General features: G+C 39.0%; 1 protein-coding gene across 1 annotated transcript in view; it reads left to right on the forward strand.

The window, feature by feature from the left end:
- LOC124413872 (dynein axonemal heavy chain 2) overlaps positions 1 to 25,091 on the forward strand; it is a 468,252-nt gene that overhangs the window by 153,329 nt on the left and 289,832 nt on the right. The window contains exon 20 of the mRNA XM_046894658.1: positions 6,413 to 6,632. Within this exon, the coding sequence (XP_046750614.1) occupies positions 6,413 to 6,632 (220 nt within the window). The remainder of the gene's footprint in view (positions 1 to 6,412; positions 6,633 to 25,091) is intronic.

The raw sequence follows: 25,091 nt of genomic DNA on the forward strand, positions 1-25,091 counted from the left end.
TCGTGAAGTAGCTAGCTACTCGCTTTTATGGATGCCACGGAGAGAACGTACCGTAGACTTACGGAGATTGATCATGTAGTCTGTTGACCGAGTTGAAACCGAAATTACAAAGAGAGAGCACAGTTGGAGGTGGACCTCTCCATTGCACGATCAAAAGAGTGAGGAGCATTCGTCAGGCGAGAAAATAATAAAGCAAGCGGCTAATGACTTGTATGAATTTATATGGTTTTCCCGTCAAGTCACCAATTAGAGGGAGATATCTGGCTCCATCTGCTGCTCTCGCTTTCTAATTATGGTTTTAGATCGGTGCACCGATCGCAGAGTCTACCTCTCTAAGTTTATGCAGTGTATAGGGCCAGGCGAAAAGCGTATTTACAAGCCAGCGTCCCGCAGACTTCGCGGCCATGCGTTGGACGGATTCTCAATTATTACCGTTCCAGTGGTTGTTATCGCCATCAAGAGTATCCACGGGACTCGATGCAGCGTTTCTATTGGCAAGGATCACGACTGTATCGTGAGCAGATGCACACTGCCGACACGACACGATCAGCGGAAGCGACTTTGAGGTGCATTATATCGTAACTCTCCAGCCGGAAAACTTTCGTCGAAAGATATGCCACGTGTGTTGTCGGCAAAGGGCCCCTTTGAATGATAGGTAACCACCTGGTCAGTCAGGTTCTGCGACTGTAGTTCCGTATTAGCAGGTGTCAACGAAATAGTCACAGGCCGAACATTGCGTAACATCTGTCGGTAACTTTACACTATCAGTGAACGTGTGACGTACTCATAACTGATATTCGCCACGAGAGGCGTGACAGAATGATATCGGGAGACAAACGACCAATCAATAAAGAAGAGGACCACCTCACGACTTTAGCGAGATTGGTATGCCGAACTCCCACCTCTGTCTACTCTGTAGATCGCCAGGAAAAAGCCTTGTCTTGTTCTTGCTGTTTGCTCTTCTTTCCTTGTTCGTATCTTTTTCGTAAATCGCTATCATTATCTTCTGCTATCGTTTGTTCTATCGTTACCATTTCTATTCTATCGTTTGTTCTACCGTACCCACTCTCATTTTGCTGTATCGTTAACTTCTTTTATTTCCCCTTTCTTTTCCCTTTCATCTCGCCTTTTTAACGCAAATAAAGATGGAAGGCGGACACCGATCTACCTACCAGACTAGGATCAGCACCTGTGCTACATTCCATAATATCAATCCTGCTAAGACTGCCTTATCCTCCCCCTCACATAGACGGTTGTGTTTCTACTCTCGCTCTTCTTTTTTTGTGTGTTTTGGCAGTCTTCTGTATTCGGGCGTTTCGTTCCAGCTCAATTCCTGCGGCATACTTATGCAAGCTTCCTCGGTGACTGTTATTCTCCGCTATTGACGACTCATCACTTCCTCACCGAACTACTTTTGAGGTTGCCTGGCATCATCTCTGCTGTTTACTGCTCTATCAAGGTGACTTTACATCGGCCACTTCTTCGTGCTTGTTGTATCAGCGCATGCAGTGCTGTCAGATGTGTTGGACAACTATTCTTGCCAGACGTTTGATGCATCTAGCTCGAGATGAGTAAAGTTTCTATGAAGCATCGTGATGCAAACGGCACGAACGGGAAAAGTGGGGGTACAGACTTGGATGGCGACGCTGAACACAGTTTGAATGAGGAACAAGAAGACGAGGCGCCGTCTACCCTATGAGGGGATAGCTCTAACCTTAACATATCGCTGCATATTGAAACTTGTCAGCTGGCGGCGTGAGTCGGTTAGCGCCCGATTTTTTCGCTGATCTTGATACCATGACTGATTGGTTTGATAAAGAGAAAATGACTAAACGTAAAGCAATTCTAAGTAACACTATAAATTGCCATACCAGAGTCTTTAACTATATAACAGGCTCGTACTTAACTGAACTTGCATGTGAAAACATTGCCAATGAAATAAGTGTGCAAAAACATCGAAAATGCGGCTGCTGCACTTGTCGATTCCGCATCCATGCGTGTTGTTAGCCAGTCTGTATCTCCGCGTGCAACGTACAGTAATATCGCTGTTCGCAGTGGTAGCTCCTCTCAACCACGTAACGCTTGCGCTAGTAAATTTTCGCTTACACGTGGGAAATCGTTTACGGTGAAAACTTCGGAACGTAACATCATCAGTCCTTGTAAAGATGCTAAAAACGTTTAGAATCGTCACATGCTACGAAAGATACGGCGATACAGGCTTCGGTAGATCCTATCAAGCTGAAACTGAAAATGCAAAGTGCATGGCATTCCATCCAACTTGGCTAAAGGAACAATCCTCAAAAATTCTGTCGATCAAAATTTATGTAAAGTCGACGTGTAGCGGTTAAACTTATTTATATGTACCCGGTGCGTGAAGGTAAATCCTTTCGCTAATCGAAACGAGTCCGGAAATTCGGACATTAATGCTAAGTGTAGGGAAAATAAATAAAGGATGGTTACGTTGCCGCACAGCTAATCATATCTCGGTTTTGCAATGTCTTAAGTGTTCCAAATTTGCTCACATTGCAAGCGAGTGTAGAGGCCAAGCTGAATGTGGTAACTGTGCGAGAGATTACGAGGCTAAAGATTGTAAAGCCAAAAATAATGTTAAATGCGCTAACTGAGTTGCGAAAATTTGTATAAACGTTTCGCATATGCAAACGACGAGGGTAAGTGCCCGTTTTTCCACAAAAAAATAGACAGCAAAATCGCGTATGTCAATTATGGCTCATAACAGTAATTCTTTGAAAATTTACCACGTTAATGCACAATCCCTCGAGGCGCACAGGGCCGACATGGATACTATTTCAAAGCTTAACAATATCCATACTGCGGCCATAAGCGAATCATAGTTAAAAATCAGAAGGCACTCTCGTATCCTTGAAATGCCTAACGACAAGCCTAACAACTTATTTCTTTTTGTCATTTTTTTCCAATTCCTTCATTAACTCTCTTTTTTTTCTCTTGTTTTTTTATCAAAACGTTACTTATTTTGAAGAAGTGAAGAAGACAAATTTGGATTGCGTGTAAACAGTATGGGCTTTATCGTAAACGTGTCTCTGTAACGAGCTATTGGGGAAAAGCTGAATTTTGAAATGCAACAAATAAGCTTTGAATTATATTCTTAACAGGGCTGTTGGGATTATCACCACCATCCATGTGCCACCATAGAGTTCAAATGTTCACCTTAATTTCGTACAGGACAATCAACTTTATGTCATTTTTATACTCGCACAAATCGCTTACACCACGGGTCAAAATAGAGAGATGGACAACCGCATTTATCACTGTTTCTATATTAGGTATTGTGACGAGGATTTTGATTGCCCTCGGCCACTCGGAGACGTGATCGAGAACTTATCGTGTTGACAACCCAATTAGCACCCGCGATCATTTCCGAAACAGACTCAACTTACGAAAAACATCGAAAAGCTTGTGTTGGGCGCCTGGCGTGATTAACACGCCTCGAAATCATTACTTTCGCTAGACCCCGGCTAATATACTCGGTAGCTCAGTACCTTGGTGAGGGGAGGGGTAATTTCTGCAGAGAGAGAGAAACGTGCGATAACGATACGCCAATTAAGAAAATAAAATGAAATTATATATTTTTAACAATGGCAGCGATCAAACGTCACCAAAAATTCAATTCTTAGTCACAAATTAAATGGAAATTCCCAAACGCCAACTCTTCTAAACATAACTGCAACGCATCCCGATTCACTATTTGAAAATATTCCGTTCGCTAATTCGAACACTCAATTTCGGCCATTGGCGACCTATACGAGAGGCGACACTGAAAAACACGATACCGCGACTCGACCCTGTACAGCGGAATTTTGGCTATACACAAATTACAAACGACAAAGACACGATTTGGAACCGTGGCTCACTCGATATTCTTAAGAATCTTAAATCTTATTCAACATGATAACTTGAAACTCAGGCTACGGTCACCAAGCAGAAGAATCGGCAAACGAATTTCCAGCATGTATCGATAGCGCAATTCCAAAATGGCTATTCGTTCTTCGGCAAGACGTTATTCCACTGCTCTCGAAATTCGTTCGCAAGGATGTTAACAGCGCTTACCGCTCCACACCCAGGACACGAACTCGCTAACATTTTTGTGATCTTTTGACGATAGCACCATCTTCGCAATCTCAATATTCTCCTCGAACTCAACAGCAAAAAATTGTACTTTTGCGACTGTCGCAAATAACAGCCACAACTAGAGTACCTTTAAAATCGAACGACCTGCCGCAACGCCGGTCTCGGTATGCTATGCCCTATGTGAGGTCATACATGCAAGAATACGCAAAAATTGATTTGTCATCGATTTCATAAATTGCGCAACTTGACGTGAACCTGCTGGAGCAGCAGGATGCAGAACTTAACGCTAGATTGCAATTTCGTTCTCCGCACAGTTCTATAATGATCTCGCGGTGGATGGCGTGGTGCTTTCTCGTCGCTAGTCAATTCTTCGCAATGCTCGGCGGATACCTGTTGACGGGGAAGCGGGGAGAGGCTGCGGCACGCCATCGGGAATCGCGGCCGCCTTGAATTCCCGCGATGCAGAGATTTTCGCTGGCCCCCCCCTCTGCAGCCTCGCCATCCTTCATTCGAAATTATCGCTAGTCCACCAGTCCTCAATTCCCTCAAAATCGTCACCGACTCCCTGCTGGATAGTGTCGAAACTTGAAAAAAAAAGAAACAAAGAGCCTGCAATATCTTATTCGTTATCCGCTATAGTATCTCCTCTCGGAATCTCTGATGCGTGACTCCAGTTCTGGCGCTCTCTTCCAAATAATCCGTTAATCGAAACCGCTAAATCTATATTTTTGGTCCCGCCCAGGATTTGAGGAGCTGTTTGTAACGGGAATAAAAAATGCCACGTTACAGTATATACAACAACAAGTGTATAGTCTTAAAAAGAACCAAAATTCTTGATTGAACTGACGATTTCGCCAAGGTTTGAAATATTACAATTGGTATATTTCGGCTTTTCATTCATCGATCGTATTGGAACAGGACTTAAATAAAAGCTCTTGAGATCTATAACAGTATAAAATTTATCAAATTTCGAATTTCATCGTTAGAAGGTAAAAATATGTCATAATATTCTCGCTGGGTAAGTTGTAAGGAATTTCTTGGCGGTAAAAGATAGCCCGTCGTATCACGCGCGTTTACATTTTAAATGAACTTGGCACGATCGGTGACCACGGATTTCGATGACGTAAGTGTTCACGTATGTGCGCGTACAATATTTTCAAGTTACTTTTCATGCCATACATACACTCACGCGTACGTGTATGCGTAACTTTTTTGAAGTTACTCCTAAAGTGAGAGAAGAACCCCGGTGAGCCTAAAGAAGTAAAACTTCAAGAATCAGGTTAGCAGTCAGCATTTGATTCAAATAATCAAAGTTGTGTACCTACAATATTAAGACGACTTTTACCCACTTGTCCATCTGTCGATTAACATTAGAACTACTGAGGTTCAGACGAAACTAGTTCTACGAAAACCAGTCATTTTGACTCGACTTCAAAAAATACGTAATATTAGAGTATTTTTATGTTCATCGATTTATTGTTTTCTTGCAAATAATCCTTAAATGAGAATTGATATGTCAGTAAGAATAAGAAGTATGACGAAGAATATGTTTTTATCGTTTTGCAAACTTGTGCGTTTGTGAAATATCGTTGAAGAAAAATAAATTAGATCCTCTTCCAACGATTGTCGTATACAGAGTGACCGTGTGCAATGAAACCCCAAATCCACCGATCAGCATTTTTACGTTACAGGCATTTTATTTTTATGTGTATATTATGGCACCAGATGAAATATGGTATTCGACGAAATTTAATTAAACAATATAGGGTTCTGTTAATAGATTATAGGACCTATTATACTTTGATAAGTTCCAGTCATAATGACTGTTACTGGTATAAGTAGCCATATTACAAAATTAATTTGATTTTGAATGAATAAAACAGAAATAAGATTCATTGCACTACTCCTTTAGTTATCGCTACAAAAGTCGTTACATCATTGCAGGACAAAAATGTAATTGAAGTAGGACTTTTTAAATGAAATTTTAAAGCCAGTCATTTTGACTGGTCTGGTGGTTCTAGTGTTGAGTGCCTCCATTCTCGCATTTGAGTTCTGATTCCATGTGAAATCGTTTCCATTTTATCAGTGCTTTAATCGGAAGGTGTGTTTAATACGGGTGGGTGCCATGTTGGTGCGACAGACTTCTGGGTAACATTAATTTTTAAAAAACTTTCACAATTTATTAGATTACAAAATAAAATTTCGAGTGGTATTACCACCGGTAAGTCGGATAGTTTTATTCTGAACTTTGCTTTATAATTTTATTGTATCGTCGAATTTCATGTACGATTCAATTTTTTTCCAGGATTCCCTTTCACAAAATCGTAGTTCCTACGGTGGACACAGCTCGATATGATTATATAGTGAGCATGCTGTTATCGCACGGGTTTCCTGTCCTCCTTGTTGGGCCGGTGGGCACAGGGAAAACATCTACAGCTCAATCTGTACTTGAAGCCTTAAACCCGAGAAAGTATTCGTTGTTGACCGTCAATATGTCTGCGCAAACAACTTCGAACAATGTCCAGGTACGCTAGTATGACTTGTGCTGGATAAATCACATTGCTATGGACACGAATTACAAATTTTTAGCTAGTAATCAGAGTGAAAGACTGAGTAAAATTCTTTCGATTGAAATAAAAAATTGGCTCTGTGCTGCATTTTTTTAAGTGATGTAGCCTCATTTATATTACTTTTTGGATTGACTGATTATGTTGGATCGTCTATATTAATAACTTGGGAACCATGCCATAGAATAACATTATTTACAAAAATGCCAAGAAACACCCGTGAGAGTATAAACCAGTTATATTCATTTGCATCATTGTTATAAACAATCGAAACCATGCAGGGTTTCAAAATTTTAATCCCCCACAGTCCCGTTGAGAATTTAAATGAAGTCGAAAATCGCTAACGGCTAATATTGTCTGTTGCGCTAGGAAATGTAGCCTTAAAAGAGCATGCAGATGCAAACAACTTTCGCTACCTAGGTTATAGTCAGAAGCGATGAATTTCAAGTGCGTGAGCAAAGCAGAAAGAGACCGTCATATTATATAGCGAGTTGTATAGTGTCATTACGGATTTAACGTTAGCACCCGACGCCCGTCAGCGAGGGTTATTACAAAGACCGATACAGTACTACCTCATTATAAAAGAACGATAGAACGGATTTCATTATCTAATAACGAATTCGTTATCTGACCACGTTTGATTCAATGCAATCGCTCGATTGTATCTAACGGAAATTCTCCGCCATAGCTGGGATAATTCAGGTACACAGGTAGAGTGGAGGAGGCTCTAAATTTTGCTCAAGCAGAACTGAGGGGGAATTTTATTACATCGAAATCTCTTATGATGAGTTAGTCATACGTTCAACCACTTTAATTTCAAATCGTCGCTCAAAAGTGCACTCGTTAGGGTACGACCCTGATGCGCACAGAAATATTGAAACTCATAATGAGATTACGTTGCGACGTAAAAATGTAGTAAAAACATTAGCATTCGGTTATTTTTCGTTAGAGATTTAGCATCTGGCGAATATTTGACTTAAACCAGCGGGTTGGAATCCAATAATTAATTATCTATGGCAGATGGATTGGATGAAATTCCGATACATTCTCATAGTGGAGTAGTCGCCCGGAAAGCGAAAGGTCCGGGTTCGAATCCCGGTCCAGTCCAAGCTGTGCAAATTTTTTTCCGGATCCAACGGAAATGCACGTCACAATGCATAGCTGATAGACTTATCGGAATTTCTTATAAAAAAATACAGGGGGGTGCGTACACAATAGAAACAGGAACCGTTAAAATAACCTATGCAACTATGGATAGAATTCGGTAACGTATGCCTTTAAATTAGCATAGACGTCCTGTTCGAAGTTACTGTTAGAACTGGGGACCCAATCATAACTACGAGACGCGGATAGGAATGTGATAGGATTTATAGCGCTAATGCAATTTAGTCGGTTGCAAATCCATAGGGCTAAATGTACATACTTCATGACAATACTAACAGAGCTGAACACGGTATAGTAGACACGTCAGGGCAACTATGAAGTACAACTCGAATCCGTTACAAGAGACCACGCAAGTGCAGATAGGATCCGTAAAATCGTATGACTCCTACAGATATGGATCGACGTAAGACTCGAGGCTGCAAACATAAACGTAGAGCTCGACTGGCGTGTGATGTACCAACAGGCATGGTTTCATCGAGTTTTGTTATCGCCGATGCAATCTCGTGGAGTTCGATGGTGCGTGTATGAGCAGATGGAAACACGATCTGGAGTTGCAGGCAGAAACGAACGCCGAAAATGCGTATCATATGCGAACAAAAATGTTCAATACTCGCTTACGTTCAGGTGGACACATACGGTTTGCAGATGAAGATTCGTAGTCGTGTGTATAACATATATATCTAAACGGATGTGAACCCAATCATGAATTACGTCTCGCGGATAGAGCAATCAGGATTCAGTTAGATCCTGACAGTTTTGGGAGGAGTTTTCTGTCCGTTTCTAAAGCATTTTCTGGAATATTTCAACAGGCATGTGAAAATAAAGTTTTTTGATTCTTTACTTCAATCATTCCACTATCACCAGTTCCATCTACCCGTAAGAGATAGACCTCTTCGATTAGCGGCACTGCTAGTAAAGCAGAGCTAGTCTACTAGTGACACGAGGAGATATCATATGTGTCCGACGTTTTCTATGCCTTCGAAATAAATGTTCTTTATAATAAATGTTAGGTTTATACTATATATATTAGGGTGATCCTTATTTGGGGGTCGGACGAATTTTAACTGAAACGCCTCCTAAAACGGTTCCAAATAATGAAAAAAAAATTGTGTTAAATTTACAATTTTTTATTTTAATGGGAACACGTGCCGCAACGACCTTTTATTTATTTAATTTTTTTTTTTCTTCTGAATTCATTGCTGGCGGATAGAAATTCATGGAAAAAATGATATTTGGCGTTAAGAAATGCACATCGGTTCTATAAAAATATAAACAATTGATAGGTAAAAGATTTTTATCACAGTCCACAACAGAATTGATCAAAAGTCATGGAGAAAAATGAATTTTCAGTAGCAAATTATTCATATATTTATATGAACAATACAAATTCAACCACATATAATATTTTCTGGCACCAAAATCCCTTTTTATTAATAAAATAAGCAAATTAAAAATTAAATTACAGGATATTATACGTATGCGATTACAGATGTTTGCGAAGGGTTTGTTTGCGGATTTTTGTGTTTTATATATATATATATATATATATATATATATATATATATATTGTAACGTGGCATTTCAGAATGGCTCGTTACAAGGCTAAAAATCTAAAGGAAACTACCGAAAACGCGTCCCTGGCGGGGTACTCCAAGCAAGCTCGATACGATATAGGCGAAAAATACTAGTTACTAATATTTTCTGTACAAATTTTGTAATCCCGCGCTTCGGCGCAAGCTAAACAGGTACCGCGACCACGATCATCGAGGGATCAACACGTTTCTTTGATTCACCGAGGGATCGACAACTACCGAAAACTACAGTTCCAGCTACCGACGAATTCAACTACCGTTTCGTAATCATGAATCTCCCGTACAACTTTGAATGCCTACTCTTTCGGATGCCGTAAGTTCGACATCAAGGGCAGACCGCAGCCTGTCGTTCACCGACTTACCGGCCAGGAGCCGGACCGAGCCTAAAACACTACGTCCAAAGTTGATAAAGCCCTCGTCCTGAGGATCGACGCAGCCTTCCTGTCAGTAAGGGCTACAATCATTGTGAGTCATGGTCCACGGACGATGAGGTGCTGTAAGCCGCCGTGTGACTGCATGGTCTTCGTGATATATCGTGGGCAGTTGGCCACTGCCTAGACGATGAAGCCGGTGGAGGCAAACAATGTGGAGTTGCACTCCATCCGGTAACCTTCCGGAGGTAGCCTACGTACCTGCCTCGTGGAGGGAACCCCCAATGACAGGCAACCTGGACCGTACGACGCAGCAGACGAAGAAAAGCACGTGTGATGTCACCTACGCTCATCTAGCGGTAATCGTCGATAACGCGTAGCCGATATTCGCCAGAGGGATGACCCAATTATGGTGGGGATTGAATGACCACCGAAGGGGAAGAAGAATCACCTGACGACACCGGCGAGATCGCTGATCCGGACTCCGAACTCTGCCTATTCTACGCTCGACCCGCCAGGAGACTGCTTCGAATATTACTCTCGTTACTGTAGACTTCCTTCAACTTTCCGTATTCTTCCTCTATCTTTCCTGTTCCTTCTTATCGCTATCGCTACCGTTTATCTTTTTCGCACCCACTATCGTTTGAATATTAGCTTCTTTCCTTTCCCGTAACTTCAGCTCCTTCCTTCTTGCGCTTTAGCTAAGTTTATTTCAAATATAAAATCAGTGCCTAATCTCGTCGCCGACTAAGGTAAGGCTTTTGCCTTTATATCGTACTGTTACGAAGTTGCTCTAATTTCTGTTTCTCTTATCGTATCTTAATTATCGTTTTGGTTGCATCGAATGATGCCAGTATCTTTGTGAATCATGGTCCACGGACATTGAGGTGCTGTAAGCCGCCGTGCGACTGCATGATTTCGTTTCGTAATTAATTTCCGAAAACTATCGTGAGCGACCTCGTAACTACCGAATATCTTTTGTATTTCTGAATTTTCTTTGCTTAATGCTTATCTTTTGTATCTCTAATTTTCTTTGCTTCTCGTAATTTTATGCTAGAAACGCTTGTGTAATTTCTACTGTCTATCGCTATCGCTATCTTTACTTTTCTTACTAGTATTGCCTATCGCTTTGTATCGTATCGCTTGTTTTATATTATTTGCTTTGTGCATGAAATTTCATATCGTATATTGAGCTACTTGGAGTACAGCTGAGCGTAGATTAAGCCGCTAAATACTACCGCACCTTTGTTTTCTATCGCTTATATTGATTTACATTTCTTATTACCTTGTAATATTTTCTTGTTTCCCGAATATCGTACTTCTGTGTTATCTTAAGTTGCTTGTTGTAACCAGGTGTATTTAGTGTATTATTTTTACTCTGCAATCCCTTCTCTAAACCTCTCAATCTCGTATAACTTTTGTATTTTCTCTCGTTATCGTAATTTCGAATTTCCTTGTTAATTTAATATCGTAATTTTGACTGTTGTAATTATCAAACCGCTTGCTGTGAATAATTCTTCCGAATAAGCTTCCGATATTTGTGAATCGTATATCACTGTCAATCTTTCTCGCTAATTACCATTTGTCGTAATTTAAATAGTATTTTCTTGTCACTATAGTTCTAAGCTACCGTCAATTCCGTCAACTACCGATTTTCGCTAAAGTTTCACTCTTGCTTTAATGTAACAATTCTCGTAGTGCCGCTTCTGAACTTTGGGTAAGATCACGTCGCCCAGTGACGTCTAGTTTGAGTAGACTTTTTGCATTATATCGCTTCTCTCGACCTACGATTAATTTCTTTTGCCAACTATTATTTTGTGCGAATTATCGCTTAGCTTCTTCAACCGAAGATCTTGTAAATCACTCTCGTTGACTAAATATCTTTTGTTAACTTTCTGTAACAAATTGACTACTCTACCGCTTATGAACTGATCAATAATATACGACTGATTGGCTTGTTAATTTACTTGATTCGAGCTTATTTCTTGGTCTCTTTATTTTCCTTATTTCCGTAATTGTTGTAACTGCCTTTGGATACCGCCACTCTACCAGTTCGTGTGAGTACCTGAGCCTAGCCAGCCATACAACGGGTTCTCTAATTATTATTATCGTATCGTATCTTTCCCTTCCCTCTAAAAATTTGACGCTGAAGCGTCTGGCGCCCAACGAGTATCTTTTAGTACCTTAAATATCGTATCGAATAATTGGAGAATCGCGCCAAAGTGTTAACGGTAAGTCCTCGTCAGAGGGTAACAGAATTTAGCGTCACAATATATATAATGTTCTTATTTTATCTTCGAATAAAGCGGCAATGAGTTTCTCTGTAATAAAGAGGATATTTATTGGTTTACATAACCTCTTCGATTATCCATATTTGCATCTTACATCTAACTTACAATGTCTAAAGAATTACATAAACTATTATTACCTGTAATAAAGAAACGACATTTACAGCTTATAATCGCTCTCTTTTGTCCTTTCTTGGTATGATTTCACAGATAACATTGGATCTTTTAAATTTAATAATTGGAGGTCTTTTACATGTGCTCCATTCCTCGTTTCATTTCTCTCTTCTCTTCTCCTCTCTCTCTCTCACACACACTCTCGCGCGCATGTGCTCTTGGTTACGCAGTAGCCAAGGCTGTTTGTCGTTGAGCGGCAAAATTAAAATTCTCGAGTGAAGGAATATGATGAGACTAATATAGCCAGCATCATATTTCTTTACATATATATATATATATTTATATTGTGACGAGGTTTTTCGCCGCTCTGGTTCACCCGGAGAAGTTCCCAAGAGTTAACCTAGTGCACAATGATTCGGCAACCCGCGATGCACTCTGCAGCTTACCAAAGCTATCGCGAAATTTTGTTGGGCGCCTGACGTGATAAACACGCCTCGAATCTTTACCTTCGCAATTCCTCGGCTATCCTTCTCTATGCCAGGTAGCTCAGTACCGCGGAGAGGGGGGTGGGTAGTTTTGCGGAGAGAAAGAACGGACACTCGACACGATACAGAATTTACCAAAATAAAATAAAATAATATATTCCAAAAAAAAATCGAAGCGATACAAAACAAAAGGAAAAAGAAACAGATACTCAACTCGCCTCCCGCGATTCCACAAACAAAATAGAAAGAAAATCAAATCTTAACTGGACCTTAAATCTACGTGCGCTAGTCGCGTTCCTCGTCTCAACGGGATCAACAAAACAAAAATCAAAATACAGAAAATCGACAACGATACGAACACGCTACTCGTGATCGTCCTTTCCTTAATTATAAATATCGGCGCTATTCGCCAAACCCTAACAGAATTATCGCGCTAATCGCAAAACATACCCTACAAGTACTCGACAGTAATTCTTACTTAACAACTTAAATCGAGGCGATTAATCGCGACGCATCCGAAACTTCACTATCTTCCGAAACAAATCAAACAAGGAAACTAAAAATAATAACCCAGCCAAACAGAGCGCTCACACTTAGCGATACGCGACCTACACGAGAGGTGACACTTTCTGAACACGCGAGCGCGACTTGACCCTGTGCAGCGGAATTTGGGCTGCCCGCAAATAACGAAACGAATGACTCTACTCAACATGTACAATAGCCAAAATTGACTCGATACGTTATCGCAAAAAAAACAAAATCAAGATCAAGCTCCGGCCACCAAACAAGGAAGTCGGCAAACGAATTTCGAGTAATTTCGCAATTCAGTCTTACAATGGCCAACCGTTACTCGGTGCGCCGTTCTAACTCGTTCTCGAAATTAGTCCGCAGAAATTTATAAGCGCTTACCACTACGCAGCCAAATCAGGAATCCCCCAACTTGGCAGTCGGACATCCTTCGCTTTTCTGGGTCCTTGTTTTTTTTTTTTTGCTTTTCACCCAACTCGCGACTCCCAAAAACTGAATGCTTATTCTCTTTTCAATTCTCTGAACTACAACCAAAACTCCTCTCTCGAACGCCAGGTCTCAAGTGTCTGGCTTCCGCCACGCGGAGCCGGAATTCCGGCTTAGCCTCCTCGTTTTCGAAATTCCTCGCATTCCATTGGGAGGTCGGTTACGCAATTCTTAAATCTAGCTTATCGCTAACGTAGGTTTCCGCTGTCGCGGGTCGCTGATTGGCCGTCCATCTCCCCGGTTCTCCGCCGTCACCAATGACGGGTGGATTGTGCGGTTGTCGACGGGATGGTGTGTCGCAAGGAAGGTAGGCTACGGTTCGCTGGCCAACAGCGGGAATCTCGTCCGCCTCGGTTTCCCTCGGTGCAGAGCTCTACGTTGGCGCTCCCTCCGTAGCCTCGTGTGAGACCCTCCGCTCGTGATGTACCCTCCGTCGAGGTCCTCCGTCGTGACGGTCTCGAGGTGGTCGAATTCGTCGTCCATTTCCCTGGTTGGTGTCGTATATGCTCGAGGAAAAAAATAAACAAAAGAACCTGTAATACTTAACTCGCTAGCCTGTAAAGTGTCCTCTCTCAGAGTTTCGGATGCGTGACCCTTGTCCTGGCGCTCTTTACGAATTAGATAATCATTCTTGTCGCGAAATCCCTAGTTAGAGTCCCGCCTAAGGTTCGGGGAGCTACTGGTAACGAGCATCACAAAAAAAAATGCCACGTTACAATATATAAAACACAAAAATCCGCAAACAAACCCTTCGCATATATATATATATATATATATATATATATATTAGGGTGGTCCTTATTTAGGGGTCGGACGCATTTTTAATCAGACGCCCCCCAAGTCGGGTCTAAATAATTGAAAAAAAATATTCTCTTTTTTTCAGATTTTTATCTAGCCTCTAACCCCTCCCCCCCGGGGGGTAAATTTCCCTATTTGAAATACACGTGTTTCGGCCATATTCTCAGGATATATTTTATTCTAAAAGTAATAATTTCTTAAAAAATCTGTAACTGCGAGATTTTAGTGTTCATTGGTCCTACTATATGAAAAAAAATTCACAATATCATACGGATCAATTTAGACAAATTGCACACCCTTTAACCCTATGAAGCATAGTGGTAACCTACGTTACCACCTCGATTTTCTGAAATTTTTCTAATTTTTTTACTTCTTAACGTATTCAGATCCGGTTTTTTGCATTGTTTACTTACTTTAGTCATAAAAGAACATAAAAATACAATCTAATCGGCATAATTGTTTATAATATAAGATTTATAAATAAACAAACTAAAAAAAATGACGTTTTTTTCGGAAAAATTCATTCTTGGAGAATCCATCCAAGGTAATAACTTGAAATTTGGTGAGAGTGGGTTTTTGGGGTCACTGATTACGAATCCGATGTCAGATTTTTCAAATTCAATATTTAAATTTCAGTGTCCACCATCTTGAATTTTTGCGTTTTGCAGATTTAACAACCGATTTAAACAACCGAACGCCTCTTTCTGCCACATCGTTCACAACTTTCAAGTTCTTCACAATATTTAAACTATTCTGATATGCTGCATTTTCGTACCAAAGAGCTGGATCAGTCTCCAAAAACTTATCATCAATTTCAAACCTTGCGAAAAAGTTTTTTGTTTGAGTCGTAACAAAATGATCAATTTCTTTGTCGCAATAAGCTCCAATATAATACTCGGCAGGTGCTGCCACAGCCAGTTGAACGCGAATTTCGAACAAAGATAGATTGAAAAAGATGAATGAAATATAGACGCGCTTACGGAGGGATGGAAAAATCATGATTAAAGGATGAATTCTCGGAAGAAAATGGTGATTGGTTGGCGGAGACGACGAGCACGCTCGACGAAGAAAAGGAGCATAAAAAAAATTGGCATGGTCCCACAACTGAAAATTTGTATGCAATATCCTACCTTACAATCCTGTGTGACCTAAGGAGGAGAAAAATTACGAAACATTCATTATTTTCACATATAGATACCATATTTTGTTGAATTGAAAAAAAAGTCAGCTTAAACCTTTGAAACATACATTTTTTAAATGGTCATATAATCGTAAGAATTCTCACTCGGGGGGTTTTTTGGGTCACTGATTACGAATCCGCTATCAAATCTGTAAAACGCAAAAATTCAAATGGTGGACACTGAAATTTAAATATTGAATTTGAAAAATCTGACATCGGATTCGTAATCAGTGACCCCAAAAACCCACTCTCACCAAATTTCAAGTTATTACCTTGGATAGATTCTTCAAGAATGAATTTTTCCGAAAAAAACGTCATTTTTTTTAGTTTGTTTATTTATAAATCTTATATTATAAACAATTATGCCGATTAGATTGTATTTTTATGTTCTTTCATGACTAAAGTAAGTGAACAATGCAAAAAACCGGATCTGAATACGTTAAGAAGTAAAAAAAATTAGAAAAATTCCAGAAAATCGAGGTGGTAACGTGGGTTACCACTATGCTTCATAGGGTTAAAGGGTGTGCAATTTGTCTGAATTGATCCGTATGATATTGTGAATTTTTTTTCATATAGTAGGACCAATGAACCGAAACATATGGCCGAAACACGTGTATTTCGAAGGGAAATTCACCCCCCGGGGGGGAGGGGTTAGAGGCTAGATAAAAATCTGAAAAAAAGAGAATATTTTTTTTAATTATTTGGAGCCGATTTGGGGGGCGTCTGATTAAAAATGCGTCCGACCCCTAAATAAGGACCACCCTAATATATATTATATATATATATATATCAAAAAAATTGACTATTTTTTTTTTTTATTTACTGAAAATATTGTTCAGGATACCGAAAAAAGCGCCTGTTAAAATGGGAGCTCTCAATTTTGATACTAAGAAGTGCCTCATCGCAATTTTCTACTTTCCATAAGAATAACATGGCAAAAATGGTACTTGCTCCTTGCGATTTTTATAACTAGACAACGACGCGTCGTACAGACAATTCGAAAACATTTTTTTGTAGGAAATTGAACGTTCTACAAAAAAGGTCTCTTGTCATTTTACGATAAATCTATTCTTTCAAAAGTTATTTGAGGTCAAACATCAACAAAGGACCACAAATAACTTTTGAAGGAGTAGATTTATCGTAAAATGACAAAAGACCTTTTCTGTAGAACGTTCAATTTATAACGAAGACATGTTTTCGAATTTTCTGTACGACGCGTCGTTATCTAGTTATAAAAACCGCAAGAAGCAAGAACCATTTTTGCCATGTTATTCTTATGGAAAGTAGAAAATCGCGATGAGGCACTTCTTAGTATTAAAATTAAGAGCTCCCATTTTAACAGGCGCCTTTTTTCGGTATCCTGAACAATATTTCAGTATATTTTTCAAAAATAAAAATAGTCCATTTTTTTGATACAGTCTAATATATATATTAGAATGATTTTTTTTAAACGACTATTTTTTTTGGTCCCCATCGAAAATTTTGTTCTATATGTCGAACAAAAAATTCCCTAAAAGTTGTAGCCCTTAACATAAATATTAAGTACTCGCCCAGGGCGTGAAAAGATTTCCCATATAAAATACACGTGAATCAAAGCGTTTTTTTTTCAAATCTCTACAACTCAGCGGAATTTTATGATATCACAATGGTCTTGGTCGCAAATTACGCAGAATTGCACGATCTTCGAAAGTATTCAGAACGGCGTAAGTGCAACTTAAATTTGTGAGGTGGTACAGGGCACTAAAATTGATTTTTACCCCAGATTCTCCTTTTTTCACTGTTATCTCCAAAATGATTGACTGTACCAAAAAAATGTAGAAAATAACTTTGTTGGAAATTTGATTTCCTACAAGAAAGGTCCTTTAGACCAAAATGCTCAGATTGATATTTCTTGAGATATCGGAATTCAACTTACTTGACGTATAAAATTTTTATGTTCTATTGAATTAAACGTTTTAATCCAATATAACCAATAAACATTATGGTTTATCGAATTGAACGTTTTGAATTACTGATATTCCAATGGAATAGATCAAATGGATCGAATCGAATCGAAAAAAATCAAATTTCAATACAATATCAATAATTTAAAACGTTTGATTCGATAAACCATAAAAATTTTATACGACAAGAAGTTGAAGTTCGATATCTCAAGAAATATTAATCTGAGCAATGAGGTCTACTGGACCATTTTTGTAGGAAATTGAATCTTCAACAAAGTTTTTATTTACATTTTTTTTGTAAAGTCGATCATTTCGGAGATAACAGCGAAAATGGAGAATTTTGCGTGAAAATTAACTATAGTGACCTGTACCATCTCACCAGTGTAAGTTGGACTCACGACGTTGCAGACACTTTTGAAGATCGTTCGATTCTGCGTAAATTGCGACCACAACCAATGTGATATCATGAAATTCCACTGAGTTGTAGAGATTTGAAAAAAAAAGCTTCGATTCACGTGTATTTTATATGGGAAATCTTTTCACGCCCTGGGCGAGTACTTAATATTGACATCAAGGGCTATAACTTTTAGGGAATTTTTCGTTCGACATAAAGAACAAAATTTTTGATGGGAAAAAAAAATAGTCGTCCGAATATAATCGCCCTAATATATATGTTACGAACGGGCCTTTTTCTCGACATTCGTTTATATTTCCTAAGCGTAAGAAGCACGCAGTCAAAGCACTCCTGCACACGCTCGATTACCTGAAAGTAGACAAGAAAGGGAATGATTTATAGGAGTTACGAAAGGACCAAGTCTGCTGATGTTGCACCTTGCCTCATCAGCAGTCGATTTCGAAATCAAAGCAAATCGAGGTTTCTTTATCGAAGCCGCAGCAAATGCCAGGCAGTCAATTCTACCGTTTTGGCGAGTATCTTGAGCAGTGCTCACTACCTAAATCCCTTCCGAGGTAGCACCTATCCGTTGGACCATCAGTACCAGACGTAACGGCAAAATAAGACCAGGGACGTGGAAGAAGTTGAAGGTCTTCATCAGTTCCTCAGTCTACGAAAAAACGGCTTTTCTGGCCAAAGGAACGAGAACAACTGATAAATGCTAACGGTCCCCGGACAAGGCACCGATCGTCATACTCTGATATCCAACGGTAGGTCACTCGAAGCTGACCCGAAATGGATTAGGGAACCACTCTGAGTCATCCCTTTTAACTTATTCTTGTGCTTATATCTACATTGTACCTTTTATATTCTCTTTTCGTTTATAATCATTCATGTTGTCGACTTTTAGAATAGCGTAGTGATAACGGTTACCTATCGTATGCAGTAGAGTTTGTCTGATTTCTTCCTTGTAACGTTCTAATCAGTAATAATAAACCGTTGAATTCTACCCAGGATATTTCGCTTGCCATCCTTGATCATCCACAGAACCACAGGTTTCCATAGGACTTTATTTAAGCTAAGGCCACGAGGATAGTCTCCAGCTGCTCGGAGATTATTCTTATTTTTATGAATTGTAAAACAACAGCTACGAGAGCCTTCAGCTTTTGTTGCTTTTAACATAGATAAAGATCAAGTGTTGTCTCTACTACCCAAATCGGCTCATCCACAATCCACAATCCTTAACAAAGAATAGTACCGAATAAAAATATATGAGTTATACCTGATTTACTGCGTGAGGCGTATTTTCATACGTTACGTATTCTATTATGGCGTCACAAATTTCTTGACGTAAGAATTGATGACGTAAAACAGAGCACTGTACATCTTACAGATGGTTTCACTCATCGTCAGATTTATGACTTGTAGTGTATCTAGGGAACACACCCCCAGCCATGGGTATCTGTACGTGAGTGTCGAAAGAGCAGTCATTCGACGATCGTCGCGAAGTGTACATGCTGTGCTAATAAAGATGTTACGTATATTGAACATGTCTGAGAATATTTATTTAACTCGAGTCCCTTACATGACCCTAAGAATATATCAAACTATAATACTGTTGAAGTAATTTTTTGCCAGCATTATAGCTTGCATAGTGTATATTTATAATTTGTACACAAAAGTATCGAACCCATGTAATGAAATGAATGAATGGACATTGTAGGAATATCATGGCTGGATACGATATTTTATGTTTGCCAATCGATGAGCCAGGTCGGGGTAGACGTGTATCTAAAAGCTGTTCGGAACGTTATCTCTTATCAATATAGACACTTTCCTCTTGTAAGCAGTACTTTCGTCACCGAGTAGTATTATAGAACTATGCCATCTATAAGTATCGAATGAAATTTCCATCAATGTCGTACCACAGTGGTCATATTCTGTAAATCTGACATGTTTTTTTTAACTCAACGTCAATGATGTTGAACATTTCATCAAAACTATAACGCGAGGAAGCTATTGAATTTGCAGCATCGAGTCAACTTTATGATTAGATTTTCATCCCAGCTCCCTGAATTTAATTTCAATCAGGCAAAAACTTTTGGTCCGGTGTGATGAAACCACCTTTAAAATTATATAAAAAATAAGTATGCTGCCGCAGAAAGCTCTGTAGCTTTTATTCTGTTACGCGTGGGAGCATAGTCTTTGGTCGAGTCGCTTTCACACAAACTAATTCATATTTTGATAGTCTCCAACATTATTGCCCATCACCGTTGCATTGCATAATAATTCGTGATTGATGAGTGAAAATGTGTCCCATGAAGCACCGTTTTCTGCGTAATACACCTTTTTCCTGTGTCGAACTGAAGATAATCAGCAGGTGGCTGTCGATTAGTACACACTATGAAATGTACGGTATAAATTTTTCACACTTACATTTTAGAGTACGTTCAAATGCTTCCTTCTGCGTTATCACGATTATTTCGACAACTTTTCTCTTTTAACATTAATAAAGACGGCATCATTATTTCAGAGGGCGAGAAGCTGTACTCGGTGCGATTTTTTGCGGTAATATTTATGCATTGTAGATGAAAATCAATGTAAATGACGTTCAACGATTCATCATCATTTTTTAGATTAAAAAACTTCTTAAGACTAGCTCGGATTTTTCTTCCAACTCTTCATTCGCATCATGTATCGCTCAGTCAATGCAGTTGACAGGTTGTCACAGATTGTTCATAACATTGAATCGTTCACTGCACCACAACGTGATTATAACAATAGGTTTTATCATAGCTAGACCGGTATACCTCCTCCTTTCCAGCTTGAAGTAAGTTTCGTATGAGTCAACCGACTTTTGTCACTGATCTCTATATACCACTGGATGGGGGATACGCGGCTCTGCTGTAGGCAACGTTTGAAACCACTTGAAGGCTACGGTCGTCATTTTGTTTGTGGCGCTCTGACACTTTTTAGCGCGAAATTCAAGCAATGTTAATAGGTGGTTAGCGCTATTGCATAATATATTTGACTGATGGACTGATAAATACATAGTAGGACCAAAGTGGGACCTATTAGATAATCAAAATAGCCGAAAGATGGCAGGTTAGGTTTAATACGAGTAATAATATTTATATTTCAAGTATTATGAAAACGAAAAAGTGACATTTTTATCATATCTTAGGAATAGATACACATCAAATCGTAAAATATAAATGGTGAGCTTTGAAGATATCGATGAAAAATAATAAATACTAAGGATATTACAAATCATTATTAAAAAAAAACTGAAAAAGTACAGATGATGATTGGATAACTTTATTGATTAAATAACACTTTTGAAAATTCAGATATTTTTTAACATTACATAAACTATTATATTATTATGCATTCATCTTAGATTGCAGAAATTATAAAACAGAAACAAAAATTTCATAATTGTGGCTGTAACTTACGATTAAAATCGTGCGTAATAAAAGAAAGCGTATCAAAATATATATTCTACATGAAGTAAAAAAATAAAATCATGATCAGTGTCTGTATTTATGAAATTGTATATATATTCTTAAATATCATTTATGCATTCGTTTTAATTGTAGAAAGTAAATACTGAGTGATAATCGAACGTAAAAGTTGATTATTTTTAATATAACAATGATCAAACGTAAAATGGCAATTCGAAATTATTATGTAACAATCAATAATGGAATACAGTTGAACCTCGCTTACTCGAATCTTAGGGGAAGAGCTAGATTCTTCGAATAAGAGAGGTTTCATCCTATCGAAGCTTTCGAGTTAGGGATCGTCCGCATATTACGTAACGCGTTCGGGGAGGGGGAGGGGGGGGGGTCCGAAGTTTTGTTACGTAACATTTTAAATACACCTTTTTTTTTTGTTAATTAATGGTGTTCTTTTTCAAATGTATAGTTGCTTGAAGTAAAATGTTGTATTGACACGTATGGATCTACTTTTCAACCTCCACAGACGAAAACACTTGAATTTACTACCAAAAAACGAAATTGTGAAATATTACTTAACAAGTTGGGGGGGAGGGGGGGGGGGTGTGTTGATCGTTTGTGACGTTCCGTTACATGGGGCTGAATGTGGGTCAAAAATTGCCCAGAATCGCGTTGCATAATATGTGGACAACTTCTTACCGAGGTTCCACTATGTTGAGATTTGGTTCAATGATGTAGTATAAGGGCTTGTGCCAGTTACCCGTCACACGCATTGACCAAATATCTTCCAGCTTGGTCTGCTCGTTCGTCATCCTGCAGAATATCTTCGTCTAAAGGTAGTCCATATTTTATAACCTGCAGGAATAAAATCCTCAGGTTATTAAATCAATGCTGTATCATCTTTTTAATGAATGTATAGGAAGGGGATCTTTGTGGGATTTATGGGTGGAAGGAATTTGGTGCGTTTACAAGAATTTTTCTTGCGAAACTGTTTTGGTAGGAAATTCGGAGGGGAAATGAAAAATGCATGATGTGGATGTTTTTGGAAATAAGGTATTAATGAAATATAATGTTAGCAGAAGAGGTATTGAGGTTTTACACAAGGTATGGATAACAAGGTGTAAGGTGTGGATATGCACACATAATGCAATGGAATATGGTAATACAAGGTACTTGACTTGAGATATACACGTGTGGGGTGAGGCGTTGAAGGATTCCTACAAGGTAACTTACGTACTCAGATATATGGTATTTAGGACGAGAAGTAAATGCTACAGGATTGTTGCAACATAACTTAGGTACTTAGATATGTGTTATCTAGAATAAAAGGTAGGTGCTATAGTATATTACATACCTAGGACAGTTAAATAAGAAAAGTCTCGGATCATATGTAATTGTTGGCCGAGGCTGACAAACATGTGATCTGAGGCTTTCTTTTTTACTGCCCAACGTTAGTATACTATTTTTCTGTCCTCCGACCGGAAAGTGGCAACTTTTCGTTCGGAAGACAGAAAAAGAATTATTGCAACATTATAGGATATGGGGTACTTGGGATAACAGATACGGTACAAATAATAAAGCATTATAGGATAACATTATAGAATATGCGGTACTTAGGATAACAGATACGGTACAAATAATAAAGCATTATAGGATAACATTATAGAATATGCTTGTACCTTATCTATAAAAGATAAGGTACAAATAATAAAGCATAAGGCATGGAGACATGAAAACAGAGTACATACACAACTTAAGATATGGTGTATAAGGTGTATGGTTAAATGGTTATTAAAATCTCATTCAGATACTTCAGTATGCTGGAATTGAGAAGTTGTATTTAGTCATTGATTTTGCCAAATAATTTTCCGTGTCATATGGTGTCGGACTTTTGTACCAACGGCTCTTTCTGAAGCGATTTTTGTGGCAGCGAAAAGACGTAATTTTATGTAAGCTTTACATATCTCTTTCGTTTAAAAAATAAATGTGGTTTGATAACTCTTCAATGGCATCATCAAACACATGATCATCCAAGGAAGTGAATAAAGTATTAGGTTCCTGGAATAGGTCCACCATGACTTTGGAACAAAGAACAGCTGCAAAATTCGGTTCACTTGGTGTCATACCGTTATTCATAGTCAATGCAGTCCTCAAAAGTTTTTCAGCGTACTGGCAAATTTTGACTACTGACTGACTAGGATATATCAGGCCACCTCTGGTCTTTGCAGAAATGAGAACACAGCTTTTGTGAAATTCTTCCATCACTGGAGATTTCTGGAGAAGAGCCAGTCGACACGTTTCACATTTGACTATAGGTTTTTTTACATTAACTAACTTTTTAACAACCCAGCCCGCAATATAATCTACGCAGCTATTTGAAAAAATGGAAAGTGCGGTGGGAAGCCTTGATCGAAAAAGGAGAAACTCACTCAAAAAATCTTCAGTATTACTAAACTGTTCACCTTCCTCATCTAAACCATGTTTTTTGGAAACTCTGATATTAGCTATATTACCATAGACAGTATCGTAAAGGTCAACTTTTTTCTTCTTAGAAGTAGCTGACGAGGCAGTTAGCATTGCTGTTGAGTCCATAGACTTAACATTGCCATTTACTGCTTGTATTTCGTGGCGTACCAGCAGTCTTTTATAAGCAGAAACAAATTGACTACAAGTGGGGTTAGGACACCATCCGCCACAAGATCGGATTGCACAAAAGAAGAATTCGAGGTGATCCTGGCTTAACTTGTATATAAGCAAGTACTTTAATTGCGACCCCTCTGGTTTCACGTATGTGTCAAAAATATTGAGAACAGCCATAACTCCTGTAACGAGGCCCACAATTGGAACATATCTTCTGGTACTGAATAAAGGTTTACCCTTTACATCTGTGATGTTTTTTAAATACTCTAATTCAGCTTCGACCGCGTGCCTCCAGAAAATTTCATTAGACGTTCGCAAAGGAGCCTTGAATCCTTCTGCAAACAGGTTGCGTGAATTCGAGAAATCGAACAACCTATCAATGCATCGTATGAAACGTACAGTGCCTTCGCTTCCCTGAAATATTTTCAAATCTATCTGTGCCAAACTTTATAGCATCAGCTACGCTATTACTTAGAGTTTGAGCTGTAAGAGCTACCTTCATCTTCATTTTCCAATATTGAACGTGAGCAGTCCTAAGTTTTGTAACGTGAAGACGTTTAAAAGAAATAAGTGCGATTCGAGTCCGCGTACCCCTCGCAAGAGGGGAACCGGGAGGGGAATAGGCCGAGTGAGCCACCTTTGACAATTAGTCAGTATTCGTCACTCGAAGGTGTAACCAGCGCGTATTGTGATCTCGGAGTCAAGTGTCCCCGTGAGTGAGTGTGTGTGCAGTGCACTACGGCTATCAGACAGTTCGAACAGGGTGCCCGTGAGCTACATCTCAGGGATTACCTGGTATAAGGTACGAAATAAATTGATGTCCAAAACCTAAATAATTCACCCGTGTCGAATTTATCAGATTCCATTCCGTTCCTCTTCGCACGCTCTTGAGATTATCCTCGAACCTCGCTCGGTAGCCGTGTTTCAGTCACGGACACACGGCCCTCGGGCCGCCGACTTAGCTAGTTGGGGCAAA

This window comes from Diprion similis, chromosome 13 (genome assembly GCF_021155765.1).
Source record: "Diprion similis isolate iyDipSimi1 chromosome 13, iyDipSimi1.1, whole genome shotgun sequence".
Lineage (NCBI taxonomy): Eukaryota > Metazoa > Arthropoda > Insecta > Hymenoptera > Diprionidae > Diprion > Diprion similis.